We start from the raw sequence: 17,338 nt of genomic DNA on the forward strand, positions 1-17,338 counted from the left end.
CCCACCCACCCACACACACCCCCACACACACACACACACAAACGCACCACTCCTCACAATCACCTATAAACAAACATTAAACCAATGATTGATGCCACAAGGCGACAATTATTCAATATCATTTTTTCTTTTCGAAATCTGGAAGAAGCAGAGAAAAATACCGAAGAAGATGGGAACAAACCGTGACATCCCTGCTATAGATATACTAACAAGATTTTCACGAGAGTGGGGTGGCATTGCCCGACCACCTGCCAAAGCATCAATTGATGGCCTACAACAGTACCGGTCACGTATGAGTGACGTCACTACAAGGACTCAAGCTGGCGTTACAAGCGTTCAAGACTACGTGGATGACGTCGGCAAAGAACTAACTTCATTAAGTGGCCAGGTGAAAACATCGTTGGTAGATAACGTTCAGATCATGACTGGGCTAATCAATAAATTTGGTAAGAAAATGTGCATTTAATCGAATGCATTCGGTTGATGAAATATATGCCAATTATAGCATTCTTTTGCTTTTACATCTTACATGACACGGAACGCTGAGAGCGTATGCGATGACAGGGCGTTCGTCGTCCGTTATCCGTCCATCATCCGTTCGTTGTCAACTTATAAGATATACACCATTCTTAAAAGTTACGACGCTTAGGGATATTTCTTGTGTTTAACAACTGGTTTGTTTAAACATGTATGTACTAATAACAGACTATGTGAGAGACACAGGCCCTATGGGACTCTTGTTATTATTATTCCCGAATGATATGATTTTGATAAAACATACAAGCATTTTATTTTGTTTATTTCTGAAAATGGCAATAGGAACCAAGTTAAAAAGATTGCACAGGAGAAAAGAAAGTTTTTAATAAGAGTTCCGTTAAGAACAGAGTAGGTCTATGTTGACGTAGGGTGATATCTCTTCTTCGATTTAGTAAGGTGATATCTCTTCTTCGATTTAGTAAGGTTGTTCTGTACAATATTCACTAAATCTTGCGTATATTGAATTCAAGTCTTCATGTATACGTTTAATTAAAAAATATATATATTATGCTTTTGCAAAACTATTACTTTTGGTTTATACTGCAGTCCCCGAAAAGAAACAAGATGAGATTCGGTATGCAGGATATAGTACTGAGAATCCGTACAATGGTGAAAGGTATGTTGAGTCTTTAACCTTTGAAACTGTTGCCAATGGCAAATGAAATATTATACGTCAAATTATAAAAAAGATTCCTGTGATTGATATGTTATTAGCTCTCCTGCAGCGTAGGCCCTTGCTTATCGGTGTTTAAAACGTGCTTGTTTACACATCGCTTTGTTAAATGACCAACAAAATTTAATCATGCATACATTTTAAGAGGGACAATTAATCTAAATAAATACTAAAATCTTTCAACGACTTCCCGCGAAGCAATTTAGTTTTTTATGTTTCGTTTTCTTCTAATTTCGTAGATAGTTTTTAATGTTTTGAGTAAATTAATGATATTGACCTATATTCACAAGGTCCTCTAGAAGAATGCTTTCTAGTCTGTAGCTCAAAGTGTTTGCCAAAGATCAAATAATTTACCATAACCCTCGCACAATGTCACGTGTGTTAAAATCCTGATCCGACTTTTTGTTTAGAACCCGCTATGGGCTGGTGTCGTAATATATAGACTGTAACTTATAGTGGTTATAATACTAATTTTAAAAAAAAATGAATAAATAAAACAATATGATAGATTCAAGATGCGCGCTTCAAAATGGACCGAAAGGGCTGATTAGTTGAAAGAGCTCGTTTTATAACCGTTGTAAAATAAATAAATTAGAATAACTAGTACAAGGTCATTGGTGTCAATTATATTTACAATTTAGCCTGTCCTCAGGAATCATTTCATTATCACACCGTCTTGCATAGGCTCACTTGATATCACCATAATCCCGTACTCACTTGATAGCAAAGCTAACGACTGTGTTAAAGAAATGATGTTGAACAATAGTTAAGGTCACATAAATCTAGTGTGACAAAAACTAAAAAGGGCTAACCATATTGTTAAAAATCATCATATGGACAAATCTTCATACCATATAGGTTAAACATCGAACGTCTTCTTCTCGAGCATATAAGCATTAAAATTTCAACATTAGATACAAGCAGTTTGATTGATTTATTCATGTGTACCTTTGTGATTTATCATATAATGTAAATTAATTGACTTATTCAAAATTTTATATGTAGTTTTTATGCATCATCACGGATGAATGATAATGAAATGATTGCAAGACAAGCTGAAGAAAAAGCCAAACTGATTGCACAACAGCAAAAGCTAGCACTGTTCCTGGAAGAAATGAAACACACCTGCGAAAAAGTAAGATCTCATGACGGGATAGACACAGAGGACATTAGACGGTTGAAAAGTCACTTGAAAAATTATGATGATACGTTAGAAACTGAAAAGGAGCGTCAAGATAGGGAAGATAAACAGAAAAAAGAAAGAGAAAGAAGGGAAAGGAAGGAGAAAGAACGCAAAAAAGAGGAAGAACGACGAAGAAATCCAAAAAATTGGAAACCTCTTGTGTAAGTAATGATGAAATAAAAATGAAGCGTGTTCAGCTTTTATTAAGCTTATCAGTATGTGTTCATTATTGTTTATAGGAATAGTCTCTCTATTTCTTGTTGCTGATCATATATGTGATAGCTATATTACCGTTACTCAAACTCGCATAACTCGAATACCCCCTATTCCTCGATTAGTTTGGTTGGTCCCGACCGTATTCTTATATATTCTGCTATAATTTTATATACAGGTTGACTGACACACCTGAGGGAGATATGTTTGCTAACACTGACGTGCTGTGTGTGGTGTATGCCATGCAGGGGAGTTTTGATCACTCATCACTTCAGTGTGACAACATGGAAGGACTGACCTCAGACTGGTTTTACATACCGTACGAGCAGCAGGCGTCGTGTCCTATGTTGGTCAAAAACAACGGAAATGGCTCTCTCGATCTTAAGGTAGGGCATTTGATTTTTTTAATTAACGGTGGTTTAGGAAGAGATTTTTGTCCAGATGTTCATAGTCTGATTAATTTAAGAAACTGTATGCCATTCGTTCATATCAGTCATTAAAACTTTTCGATAGCGTAAGACTTAAGGATTATCCATCATTCATAAGTACTCATTTACTTGTTTGTACTAGATGGTAGCTGTACTACGTCATCCGACTGGTGAAAATAATGACATATTATTTACTTGTGTTATAGGTGATTATGTGCGTTGCAACTGATGGAAATAATGTTCATACTTTCGCATCTGCATTATCTAGGTGCCCATGGAGGTGTACGTGCCATATTCAATCAGCAAGGATAAATACGAACCAGAAATCAAGATCTCAATCGACAATGGAACATGGAAGTACCCAGAAAAACTTAACAGTCGAAAAATAGATGCATTTCCGGTTCGTATATTTAGTATGATTCACCTTAATTGATGAGCACTCCATGCATTCGACAAATAATTTCCGCTGTGTGTGCACATGTGTGTGTAGGGGGAGGGGCGAGGGGCGTCTTAGGATGTGTGTATGTGTGTGTGTGTTTGTTAGCGACTTGTTATGTTAACGGGACGTCCTTATGTTTTCATTCACATGATCACTCGTTTATGCACTTTAAGTGGGTTTTTTTAAAATATTCTTAGGAAGGCGTGAATTATATTGGGACTACGGTTCAGAATTTCAAATCATTCCGACTCATTGTTGTTGCTGTGCCGAAGAAAAAAGAAATAGTAGTGGACAAAAACGGAATTTCCTTCCAGGAGGATTGCGCGCATTTTCAAATTCCCCCAGAATTCGGAAAGGACAAGATCAAGTTTGGGGTAAGAAAACATTTTAATCTCATGAGGCATCATAACTGTTATTTAATTGAATAACTGACCTAGTATAGTATGTAATGATGTTAAAAGTAAGTAGTTTGGTTAAACGTACTATTACAATTATTGTAATATTTCATAAACAGTTAAACTGATTTGTTCTTTTTAAAGTTAAACTTGATATAAAATGGACAATCCATGGTAAAAAGTTACTACTCAGTCTTTTAATATTTTAACAAGAACGCTATCAGAAGTCATGTATCACATAATGCCACACATATTTTATTCATTGACGAATATTGAAATTTGATAGATATAGGTATGTTGAGAAAATAAATTTCCATCTAAGAGTGCACTAACCAAACTAGGTTGCTATGACAATTATCATCCACAATAGTTTTTTTATCTCTTAATTTATATTATTCCATACTATTTTCACATTCTACGTAGCATTGTGTCCCATTTGAGAAAAATATTCTCGTTGCAATTCCTGGACTTGTTCAGCTTCATTTAGGGGAATGGATTTGGTGGTGGTAATAATATTTGTGAGCTTCTATTGTTTTTATTATTGTGTGTGTTTTAACGGTTCGCCTTGTTTGGAGGTATTGGGTTATATTTCCATTTGTTACTGGTCGGCACGAGATCTGAGTGTGTTAAACATAACGTATAGGTAAATAGATTTGTTACATACACGTTTTGTTTGTAAATATTGTAGGCCTGGACAGACAATGACCAGGAAAAGAATGTCAAAAACTTACTGGGCGCACAAGTGCGTATTGAAGTGGACTGTATGGAACCAACAACAAAGGACATCGATGTCAAAATATTCCCCGAACAACGTAAGTAATGCCTCAAATTTACATAAGTGTCACGACACCTGTTTTTGTTTCCTTTTCTGTTCTATAAACATGTACTTCGATGTATTGTCAAACAAAATTTTAATAAAACAAAGATTAAACCAAGTAATGCCACGGTGTTTGTCCTTGTCTCTCTGGCACACATGACAAATATAGAGACCATTATAGAGCTAGGGGGTTAGTTAAAATCATAACAACAACATAAACGGAGAGGTTTGCAACAAAATCTGAAAAAAATAAAATAAAGAGCAGAGCTTTACACAGACGAAGTAACTTTTATTATTAAAAAAAGAAAAGAAAGAGACTGATTGTAACAATAAAACGCCGATTCCGCAATGCTAAAAAGGCATCGTGATGAAATTAAAACCTATTACGATATACATTTGTATTTACCGAACACGTTAGAAAGATGAGATTATTTTTTCCGTGCAGACTCTGTTTGCAAATATTGGGTATACTTAATCTCGTTTACAGATTCGTTTTTGTCTAAAAAGCTAAGGGGAAAAGTTGATATTTTCAAAATGGTAGCCAGTTCAAACGCATTTTCCTGGTTTCTGAGCTTATTCTGGTAGTTGGAATGAGAGAAAAATACTCTTTCATGCCCAAGTGTGTAGGATAGGGAAACCCCTCGGGTGGAATTTCCCTATCCTACACCCTTTTATATTCCCTACATTGCGATTGCCTTATTAAACCATACTGTGCAGTATATTAAACTTTGGCTTTTTACATTGGCGTATTTAATTTTTTAATAGGTGCATCAATACTTGATGATAAGTTGTTTTTCCATGGTAAAATAAACACAACACTCAAGAAAACAAAGATAGATACGGTATGTCAGTGAGATATGAACCACACTTAAACGATGTATATTCATCATTTAAAGTTATATCCACTTCCATTGAAGTTTCATCCCACTGCAAGGAACGGAAAGCGATGGGGGCGGCTGTCAACCAGTATTTCACATCGAACAAAGATCTTTCTAACTTTCGGTTGGATCCCTTTCTTCAACATTTACAGACAGATGGGGTGATAACCACGAAAGAATCCAACAATAACAAGGTATTACTGTAATAATTATAACTTAATGTTACTATCAGCGATATAGAAATTGTAGCTAATTATTACTATTAATGCTATTCCGAAATATCTTAATAAAATTGTTTGTTTTATTGAATTGGCATCAATTTCCATAATGGTTGTTTATTTTATTATCATTTCATATATGGTATAACAGCTATTTATTTGAAATAACAAATACATATGCATTTATAATATAATTATAATATATTAACACAACAGCTGCTCCAGCTTTATTATCTTACATTTATCATAACGAACATCTTTGTAGTATTATAATACCAGTACATTATAGTACATGTTACACAACGACAATTACCCATCACTATGGCATTGGTTAAAGCTATATATTTGTTAAGCTTAACAGAGCACTCGGTTGTTTATTTTAAAATGACACATATGATGAAATTTTGTTCCAGAATCAAAAGACGAAAGACAAAAAGATTAAACATCTGCTGGAGCTGCTGCTTGACAAACCGTCTGCTGCTGAAAAAGTACTGATGTGCCTTGACAAGTCAGGAAATGACGGCGTAGCGGATGAAATCCGTGAACTGGTCAAGGAAATTCGTGGAACCCGTGTAGTAGAAGGTAGTGGTATACAATCTTTTTTTTTTGTAATTGTTTTATTTTTTCCAAATAAATCATCAGCATTAAAGCAATCAACACCATCATACACTTCCAATATCATAATAAACATCATCTTCATCTATTCTTCATCTTCATCATTAGCATCTATATATATTTATCTATTCATATTTCTCATCATAAAACCATCGCCATCAGTCATCTTTATCATCATCATCATCATCATCATCATCATCATCATCATTGTCATATAACATTCATCTTTCACATCAATATCAATCATTGATCACATTATAATACTCATCAATCAATTTTCAACACTCATCATCATCATCATATCATCATCATATCATCATCATCATCATCATCATCATCATCATCATCATCATCATCATCATACATCATCATAATATTATCATCATCATCATCATCAACAAGTTTCCTCATCAACTTTTACTATCATTATCATTCATGTCAATCAAGCAATGATTACATCATAAATTTCAACAAGCATTCCTTATCATTTTAAAACTATCATCATCATGATGATAAATATAATTCATTCATCTACGCCATTATCATTATGATCAATCCTTGTCAACAATAATACATCATCATCCTCATCAATTATAAAATCATCATCAACATTATCATTGCTGACCTAAATTTCATGATCACCAACAACATCCTTAGTTTTTATCAATAATACCCTCATTAATTATCAAATCCAATCACATATATTACTGCTGATAATTTATACATATTTGTATAAAAACAAAAATGTAATGAAATATATAGACATACATCCTCTTTCACCATTCCGCACACATACGCAACCAAAACGCCGCACATACTCACCCACACAGCCGCACATACGCACACACACACACAAAGAGAGAGAGAGAGAGAGAGAGAGAGAGAGAGAGAGAGAGAGAGAGAGACGGTGCCGTTTTATGTTAACAACAAATTGATTAACATTCATGAAAATATCAATTAGAAAAGTATCATAGATTATTTCTTAATTTCGTCCTGTCAGGGGTTGGGTGTTATTTCTAGCAGCTTATTCCATTTTTTCTATATATTATTAAACTTTGCTACATTCTCATTACCCTTGCTAACGCAAATATATTTTTGAGTCACATAATTATCTTTTATAATAGATTTTAATGCTGAAACAGATAAAGTTTGCTGTAAACATCTTGCTCTATAGATGTATTGTTTCATAATGATCAATATATGATTGTCTGTTGTGTAGTATATATTTTTATCATTGTGCATGCCAAAAATGAAAGTTTCTTTATTAAAAGTAAATGGAATCAATAGAGCACCTAATACAAATTCAAAGTTCTCAAAACATTCCTGCACGTCTCTGCACTCCAAAACTAAATGTATAATTGTTTCTATTTCTGTTTTACAAAAGAAACAGAGTGGACTATCAGTTAAACCAATTTTGAATAAATATGAATTTGTTGTTAATATGTGTTGGTTTATTCTGTATTGCAGCCAATGTAATTTGGAGCTTTTAGTAACTCGGAAAGGGGTTGCATATATACTTCTCCAAGTTTCTTCATCCATTTCAAATATGTTGTTCCACTTTCTTTTTCCGGTAGGAATAGTGTTATTTCGACAAAGCATATTGTATAAATCTTTCGACCTTTTACTGTTTCTCATGAAAATTTCTAAATTAGTCGGTAGTAATGGGTAAGAGATGCTCTCATCATCTAATCGTATATGTGCTGTATATTCCCTGTTGGTATACAATCTTCATTAAGGTTCTGTTGAGCACTTCATTGCACAAGTATATGTTTTTCGTAATTACGGTACAACAGAATTATTGGAGTGAAACTGCATACCGTACCCAGTAAAGGACTCATACAACTAAATCATTTAGTATACGTTATAACTTTTAGCTGATAGTTTGCTTTAATATTTTAAGTCTAACACACGCGGCATCTGTGTAGATTCATAGATACATACCTGACAAGGATTCAGAGGGCATTTTGTGGCAGGTTTATTGGCATATACGAGAGCGCTACAGGCTACTGCTTTTGACAATCGGAAGTTTACAAGCCAAACCGGTGAAGCGGGACGGGAACACCCCTGGCCCCATATAAATCCGTCATCACATATTGAAATCTACCAAAATTACACATTATTCAAAAGTTGAAAACATGTTAAATTTATGTCTACAATTACATATTTAAATTACTCAAAGGCACTGTATTTAATCTTACCTAATTTTAGGTTGGAATAACAATCGTATGAAACACTTACTGATTGGCTGAATTGGTAGTGCGAGTCCTCAAATAAACATATTTGCAGGAAATGATACTGTAAGACGTATTATGTATATCTTTGCATGTTGTAATTTTAGTATTGACTAAACAAAACAAAAACAAAAAGACAACAAAACAAAAAACAAAATAGAAATGAATGTCCGTCTATTCGTCCGTACGGCTATCAACCGTGACGACACAATATTGCAAAAACTTTTTTTTATCTTATTTCATTCACATTTTGTACTGGTGTTGGCCATACTAGAAGATAACCCTGACAATAAATCAACGTCAAAGGTCAAAGGTCAAAGTTAAGTGTAGAAATGATTATTTCCAGCAGGCGGCAAATATATTTTTATGCACAAAAGAATCGCAGCTGTTTATTCATAATCGTTTAGATCAGTAGGAATGGCAAGAGGGTTCTGCAGGGTCATTGACACAAGGTCTATTTGATGGGTGAAGGTTAAAATCATTGGTAGGCGCAGTTTTTCACTTTAGCAACTTTACTTTCAAATGATTTACATTACACTTTATATAACGGTCAAGTGTCATGTAATACCAATCACAGTAACATGACAAAGAAAGTAAAAGGAGTAGCAATGAGTATTGTCTTAACACCGTTAGGTTGTCATTATTCGCAGAACAATGGCAGTCAGTGATGGTTTACCGTGCGGATGGCGGAAACTGGGAAGTCCTGGATCCAAAATTGGCTGCAAAGCTCAATAAGAATTTAGAGTGCACGTTGAGTGCAGGAAAGAGACACTTTGAGTAAGTTAACATCAGTCATCCAAATAATGAACACGTCACGTCATATGGTTGGTTAGTTTTCTTCTGAAATATATAACTGATATTCAAAAATTAGTATTACACCTTTTTGGTTTGCATCTAAAATTAACTAAACATTTAAAAAAAAAGGGGATTCTACTCACTTAATGAGATATAACATCATAAACTGTCTTAAACCCATTAATGATAAGGATACGGATCTGCCTCGTTTGTTTTGGATTCTGAGACTTCATAAAAAATCCTTACATTCAGCTTATTGATGCTGGTAGTTGTCCATCAAAGCTATTATACAAGATTTCCAGCAGACGGAGGGAATTCCTAAGGGAACACACTAAACCCCCTCTTTAATCTTAAATTTGTTTTTGTATTCATATGAGACTTATCGAGACTGGAAACATAAACGAAGCTAGGTCCTTCAATTTCACATTGAGATTTATCGACAACATGCTGTCTATAATCGCAAGACATTTACGTCGATCGTATCACCTTTATGAGCATTAACTCCAGGACACTGGTTCTTCTACTCTGCCCATTCCTCGATCTGTACTTGCAACATGAAAAGCAGTGATGGTTTACTATCAAACTGTAGAGTAAGCTTCTCTATCCTACTGTGTTTACAAGTATTCAAGAGTTTGCTCCGAAAACATGCAACACAAGGTTTCCACAGATTACAGTAATCACAATTATTTCATTGAGAAATATACTATTTCCTTGCATGATATGAAGGTTGATTTGTTATGCTCATCAGTGTACCTTGTTGTTTTGTTGTCACTACCCTGGTTCTTGGTTCTCGGTTGAAGATGTGAAATATCTTTGATTTGCCCTAGATTAAATGGGGCATGTCGTCGATTAAGGAGTTTTCGCTAGTTTTATAAATTTTGAGTTGTTATTGCGGTTTTGCTTCGGTGGTTTTTTTTACATCATTGTAATAAATTAGAAAATACTTTTAATATCAATAACAATTGTTTCATCTGTATAAATATCGAGGTGTGATACCGTATTAATTAGCTATGTGCAAATATAAGAATGTAAAAGTGAGGCTAGAAGGTATCTCATTGTTCTGTACATTTCAAGTCTGGTGTCACTTACGGTCTCTGGTGACTCGTCAGAGACAGATATTAAAGGAATTGCCGACGAGTTTGGAAAAGGAATGTTTGGGACAACGGTAACTCTCGTCTGCAGACAGAAAGAAGATGATTACCAGGCCGAAACGTTCATACATGTACTTCCAACGGAGCAAGCACCAAAGGAAATCAGTCGACTGAAGGAGCAAGGCTACACGCGAGGTCCAATGGAGCTAGCTGACTTCACTGTCATGGATGGAGACATCGTCGATTTATACATGTCGGGCAACATTGGTCTTCAACACAATGGTAGACGAATTCTGCAAGGAGAGGTGGTGAAATTCCCCTTCAAAACCCAAAAGGACATTTGCAAAGTGAACTGTAGTATATATGTCGTAGACAAGACATGTCCGGAACAGATGGATGACGACTGCTACCGAGGTCTACTGCATTACCGTGTCAAGGCCAGGAAACCTCTAGAGGAGAGGACTGACTCCGTGGAAGTTGTCTGGATGAAGGTAAGGCGCTTAACATGCATGTACAAGTTTACACAAGTGCTTCATTATTATTTATTTGATGTCTTTGTGTTTGCCATATTTGAGAAGTTAAATACATGTTTATCGGGTAATAAGCTACCTATATTACCAACATATATATAAACCCGCTCCTTGCTCATGACCATGCTTTCCTTGGGAATTATATCGTTTTATTTCGTTCTGATTACATTTCACTGGTTAATCACTCCGCCGAATTTTCTGTGTTGCGCACCAAATCAGTAAATATATAGATATGAGTCTGAAATATGACTGCCCGTAAATTTACACTACCGGATAGCTCAGGGTTAACCTCTAGTACCTTTTAGCCAAGTATAAACGTCAACTATTGTTAAGCCCTGTTTACTACCGCTTTGCTGAGTGTAATGTTTGTTATCGTTTAGCTGAGTATAACTTTATAATTGCTACTGTTAGCTGAGTGTTGATTTTACTACGGTTAAGTCATGAGTTTGGTGGCTTCTTTTAAGATTTTCATCAATAAATTAAGTATTACTCAGATATTTACCTCTTAATTACAGCCGACACAGCGGTACCTGTCGCACCTGTCAGTGAATGGGGACAGTAAGTATGACATAATTGATTAGATTAAAACGTGTTAGAATTATTTTCATTTGTCTTATTATAACATATGATAGTACATGCGACTTATAAAAATGATTGACAATTCTGATCACAAACACAAAAAATAAAATATGCAAATATTGTAAATTTCGAAAAAATACACATCTTGAGGGGATACCAAAAGACTAGACACAATGATCAACTATGTATTACGTCAATAACATAAAAAATGATTATCAACCATGTGTGTATGACGATAATATGTAGAGGTATTATCAATCATGTATGTCGAAGTGAACAGGTTTTTATTAAACTCATCATATGGTTATCTAATAATTCCGTAATTCGCATGTAGCTATATCTATATAACAAAACAAAACCTTATCTTTGCATTGACCCTATCTTCATAATACAAACGTCTCATTTAGTCCAAGCACTCACGAAATTCATCGGTTCAAAGACGACCAACAGACAGGAAATGCATAGCATATTTACTCAGATGGATACACCAAATGAAGTGAAAGAAATAGAGACGCGCGTGGAGAAACAATGCAAGAATGACACGGACAGTGTCAGATTCGCGACAACATTATACATATGGGCAAACCAGAACCAGGATGAAAAGCAGAAGAAGGTATATGTATTTATTGTTTTGATAATAATACCAAAAATGGCATAGAGCAAAATTCAATGGTAGATTATAGGTTCACCCTTAAGAACCGGGCCTGCTATATCCCACTGCATAATTGAAAAAGGCGACTAAGATTCTTCCTTCCAGACTGCTTGAAGAGATCAAATTGTTTCTTCTATGGTTTAATCTTCATGTCTCTGCAAACCTATGATGTGTATATCGTCTACCGTATCACCCTGTGTTGTTAAAATTTAATGACATACATTTATTTTCTAAGTTGCTGAATGGATTCCTGGGAAGTCAGCATTTTTTTCATCCTGATTTTAAGATATATATCTACAAATATATATTATGTCCCTCTTGTTTCAGCTTGAGAAAATGCTACATGCTGTCAGACAATATCCTTGGTGTAAAGAAGCTCGTCAGTTGGTGACGCTGTACATGGATACAGGTGGGTAAATCAATTTGTTGTAAGCATACCAGTATTCTGTATGGTTGTTATTTTTCAATTGATATCTTTCTTTTTATCATTTAGTTTTTTTGTATATTTCGATCAATGGTTTTCAATGTCAAAATCTTGTTTCATTACGTGTGTACTAGGTTTGCGATGTGAGAGGATTATTTAGAGATAAATCGAGACAGCTTCACTCTTCAACTTTTCATTTTATTCCCGGAAACAGGAAGTCAAACAACAAAACATAGAAACAAGATACGGAGACGGAATACCATAATACACAAAACGGCAAATTCCGGGTATTTTATTGATGGTTATAATATAAATTATACCATGTATATAACACGTGACACGGGAGACTACTCCGATAAAACTTTATAGCACATGTATATACGTACATCTACCACTGTTACATTCTATGGATTGTTTATTTACATCTGTGTAGGTGTATTTTCTGAGGTGTCACTCCTAAGTATGTCGAAGATGCTTGGACCGGAATGGAAGGACTTGGCGATTGCTCTCAAGCTACCCGAGGCGCAGGTCGACTATATCAGGAACATGAAGCTGAGTGAACAAGACGCGAAGGGGAAGATGCTGGATAAATACCGACTGTCCGACTACGCCATCAGACTCGGAGACAGACTACCAGGCGAATTCTTACAGACTCTTCAGCAATGCAAATGTAGTGCTGAACTTCTTGCTTACGTGAAAATGAAAGTAAAGTAAAACTGTTTTGACATTGTATCATGCCGTATACGTGTGTAACAGCACGGACTGTAAATCACAATACATGTGCAGTATATTACATATATAGTAGGTTCATGTTTGGGTGTATGACGATCATGCGTGTTAAACTGTTGTATTGAGATATTTAGATATTGCCTCTATACCAATAACCAATTATTTTTTTTAATGTTTTTCACTATTGAAATGTTAAATGGAAACATTAAATTTGTATCACCACATATTAACCACAGAAGGGTAAACCTCGTTACATATATATAGTATGAAATCTGTTACTTGTAAATCATTGAATTTTGCAACTATTTGCTTTATTATTTATTGTATTTGATAAACGATTCATCTGAATAAATTTACACAAGATAATTAACTTCACGGCAAGGTCAAGTTTCTTCGCCAAAAACGCAAAAAGTCCATCTACTAAATCTTACTGATGAGTTATAGTAATACCGTGCAGTCCCGATTCTCAATTAATGTCCATAGATTAACAGACATGCCTACTGACCTACAACCCTAGTTCTCTCATTAATGTCTATATATTTATTATTTGTACCTCCCTGTCCTATAAATGTCTACTGACCTACAACCCTAGTTCTCTCATTAATGTCCATATTTTTATTTTTTGTACCTCCCTGTCCTATAAATGTCTCCTGACCTACAACCCTAGTTCTCTCATTAATGTCCATATTTTTATTTTTTGTACCTCTCTGTCCTATACATGTCTACTGACCTACAACCTTAGTTCTCTCATTAATGTCCATATATTTATAGTTTGTACCTCCCTGTCCTATAAATGTCTACTGACCTACAACCCTATTTCTCTCATTAATGTCCATATATTTATTTTTTGTACCTCCCTGTCCTATAAATGTCTACTGACCTACAACCCTAGGTCTCTCATTAATGTCTATATATTTATCATTTGTACCTCCCTGTCCTATAAATGTCTACTGACCTACAACCCTAGTTCTCTCATTAATGTCTATATATTTATCATTTGTACCTCCCTGACCTATAAATGTCTCCTGACCTACAACCCTAGTTCTCTCATTAATGTCCATATTATTATTTTTTGTACCTCCCTGTCCTATAAATGTCTACTGACCTACAACCCTAGTTCTTTCATTAATGTCTATATATTTATTATGTGTACCTCCCTGACCTATACATGTCAATTGACCTACAACCCTAGTTCTCCCATTAATGTCTATAAATGAACAGTTTGTACCTCCCTGTCTTATAAATGTCTATTGACCTATACTCCAAGGTCTCCCATAAATGCATATATATTTACAGTTTGTACCTATATATCCTGTAAATGTCTATTGACTATCAATCCTAGTTCTCCTATAACTACCAACATTTACACTATGGACTTAACAGTTCTGTAACTGTACAAGGTTTGACAGTAGGTACCTGCAGTCCTTGTTCTTCAAAAATGGAGTTCATACAGGAATTTCACTATGAAATTTAAGGTCTTTAGGGCCTTTTAAAGTAAAATTAAGGCGTAACAATTCACACCATTTTCACATTCTCAAAATACAGAGACCTGTATGTGTATTCCAGATTAATCTAAACTCATCATATAAATATAAAAAAAATCTCACACTGGTCGTAAGTCCGAAAATCTAGAAGTCAACATGATTTTACTTACTTGTATTTTCTTAATTCATTTCTATCAGAATTGCATCACAAAACCACCAAAATCAATATACAATAATTGTTTTATATCATAATCCATTTCAAGGCTCATTTTGACCCCTTTAATGCATTTTAGTTAAAAGGTGCTTTTAGGACACTTTCATCAATTTCATAGCATTTGCAAGGCTTGGTCAACCCATGTATAATTGTCAATTGATTCAATTACCCCTGTCTAATATTTGTTTTACTTTTGCTATTTTACTCTTTGATATGAACTCATGTGACCATAACTTTGAAATATTTTATGTGTTTATCGAGATATTCAATATCTGGTGACGGTTTATTGTGACACATGTCTATACAAGCGACATAAGTATTTGCTATTTTTTCCTATAGAGGAACATATTGTCTATCGTGTAACAATATCTTATACATATAGTTAGACTAGAAAACTCAAAGGTCATAATTGACAATTAGCTAACACTTTTTGCCAATACGTTTGGTGTTTTGTATATGTATTAATCAGCAAATAACAGAACAGATGTTAATATAATACATGTAATAACAGACGTGGTGAATAATACTACAAAGTGATTTCGTATTAATCAAAGATTCTTTTACATTTTTCTCAATATCTCTGATCGTGTTAGAAGAAAACATCAATACGTTACAAACAGTAGTTTGCCTCCGTAGCATAAATACATGTATGTTCCACCATATAGAAGAACTATATTATAATCACAATCATTGACGTAATTGCTTTTATATATTATATAAAAGACTAAAAACATTGTTTGAATTTGTTTTATTGTTTTACCTATGCACATTTTTGCATCATATGATGTATACAATTTACACGAGTATTAAACTTTTCCAAGTATTAGCACATTGACACTGATGATACTCGTAGCTAAGTGTGTTATACCATATACCTTGATAATAATTTCTTCAAATTTGATGTGTAAACATATAAAAAAAAACTTCTTGGAGTTTTTAATATGCAACTATTATACATTATGCTAACTTAGAAAGCACGAAATAATAGAAAATGTCCACTGCATGACAATTTCGGTTTTGAATATTGCTAATCACTTTCTGTACTCTTCGTGTGATGACGGAGAAAGAGAGTGTACTGAAGGCCCATTCCTGTTAATTCTCCTTTGTGAAAACAGAGATTTACAAACTGCTTGGATAGCAGATATGATGGTTGTGTCCGTTTAGTCTGCATTAAGTCCCAATCCTTTTGAAGTATCACCTTGCGGTTGGTCAGATTGTTGATGTAGTGCCCCTGTCCTGCTTGCATTTATTGCGAACACCGTTTCGAGGCCTGATTATTTTCTCATTGTGCTGCGTCCCTTATTTGGGCCTTAATGTTTTACCTCTTCCTCTGTATCAAACTTAAAGTGTGCTGTTCCCAAAAGCCATACCTGATGCTACTGTGTTTATAAAGTAAGACGTTTCACACACAGTTCCTCTAAACTGATTCCAGTTTTTATCTAAGATCTCCTAGGCTATGTTGTACCGATCGCACGTTAACCCTCACTTATGAATACCAGAAGTAATTAAAATTATTACTTATTTTCATCCCCTTTCAAACCGTAGCGCATACCGAGCATAAAGTGGTCATGAACATCATGACACAAAGTGATACACAACATCATTACAACAGTCCAGCACAGCTTCAGACGTAAACTATTCTGTGACACTCAGCTAACACCACTGAATTGACATTGTTCACACACAGAAGGGAATTCGTAGACCTGGCCTTATAACAGGTCTACTTATTTGTTTTCGATTTTCGTTATGCACCCAGGGTTTATCGCTGGAACGTATAGTTACAGTCTTATTTGGAATATGTGATTCGGCAGCGCATATGATATTTCTAGTAAGTTTTTTAACTTGCTCACCTACAGATAGATTGTTCATGTTCCAATCACTGTCAATAATAGCCTGTCTGTTATTTATATAGCTGCCTTTATCATATTTCCAGACCCTACGTTTATATGTATGGCAAGGATATTCAAATTGTGTTAAGGTGACAAAGACTGGACTGTGGTCACTACAAATGGGATCAAGGACTCCTGAAGATAAAACTTGGGTTTGATTGCTGATCATTATTACATCAATCAGACTTCTAGTGCTGGTTTCTGTAATACGAGTCTGTTCACATATAATTTGTGAAAGATTAAAATTGTTTAAAATATTTTTAATGTTTTTCGACTTGTTGGGTATCAAAATGTCTTCATTAAAATCTCCAAGAATGATAATTT

At 34.6% G+C, this 17,338-nt stretch overlaps 1 protein-coding gene across 4 annotated transcripts in view; it reads left to right on the forward strand.

Annotated features, from left to right (window-relative positions):
* LOC110447627 overlaps positions 1–15,876 on the forward strand; it is a 67,971-nt gene extending 52,095 nt beyond the window's left edge. For 2 of the 4 annotated variants that reach the window (XM_021493461.1, XM_021493462.1), the window contains 15 exons: positions 146–446; positions 1,084–1,153; positions 2,216–2,554; positions 2,785–2,992; positions 3,303–3,434; positions 3,671–3,847; positions 4,557–4,680; positions 5,603–5,757; positions 6,195–6,363; positions 9,278–9,404; positions 10,497–11,004; positions 11,559–11,601; positions 12,030–12,235; positions 12,602–12,683; positions 13,132–15,876. In XM_021493461.1, coding sequence (XP_021349136.1) covers positions 170–446; positions 1,084–1,153; positions 2,216–2,554; positions 2,785–2,992; positions 3,303–3,434; positions 3,671–3,847; positions 4,557–4,680; positions 5,603–5,757; positions 6,195–6,363; positions 9,278–9,404; positions 10,497–11,004; positions 11,559–11,601; positions 12,030–12,235; positions 12,602–12,683; positions 13,132–13,412 — 2,898 coding nt within the window. In that variant the 5' untranslated portion in view covers positions 146–169 and the 3' untranslated portion in view covers positions 13,413–15,876. The remainder of the gene's footprint in view (positions 1–145; positions 447–1,083; positions 1,154–2,215; positions 2,555–2,784; positions 2,993–3,302; positions 3,435–3,670; positions 3,848–4,556; positions 4,681–5,602; positions 5,758–6,194; positions 6,364–9,277; positions 9,405–10,496; positions 11,005–11,558; positions 11,602–12,029; positions 12,236–12,601; positions 12,684–13,131) is intronic. The other 2 variants (XM_021493465.1, XM_021493463.1) reach the window with 2 other exon arrangements.
* The last annotated feature ends 1,462 nt before the right edge of the window (positions 15,877–17,338 follow it).

The sequence above is a fragment of the Mizuhopecten yessoensis genome, unplaced genomic scaffold (genome assembly GCF_002113885.1).
Source record: "Mizuhopecten yessoensis strain PY_sf001 unplaced genomic scaffold, ASM211388v2 scaffold3537, whole genome shotgun sequence".
Taxonomy (NCBI): domain Eukaryota; kingdom Metazoa; phylum Mollusca; class Bivalvia; order Pectinida; family Pectinidae; genus Mizuhopecten; species Mizuhopecten yessoensis.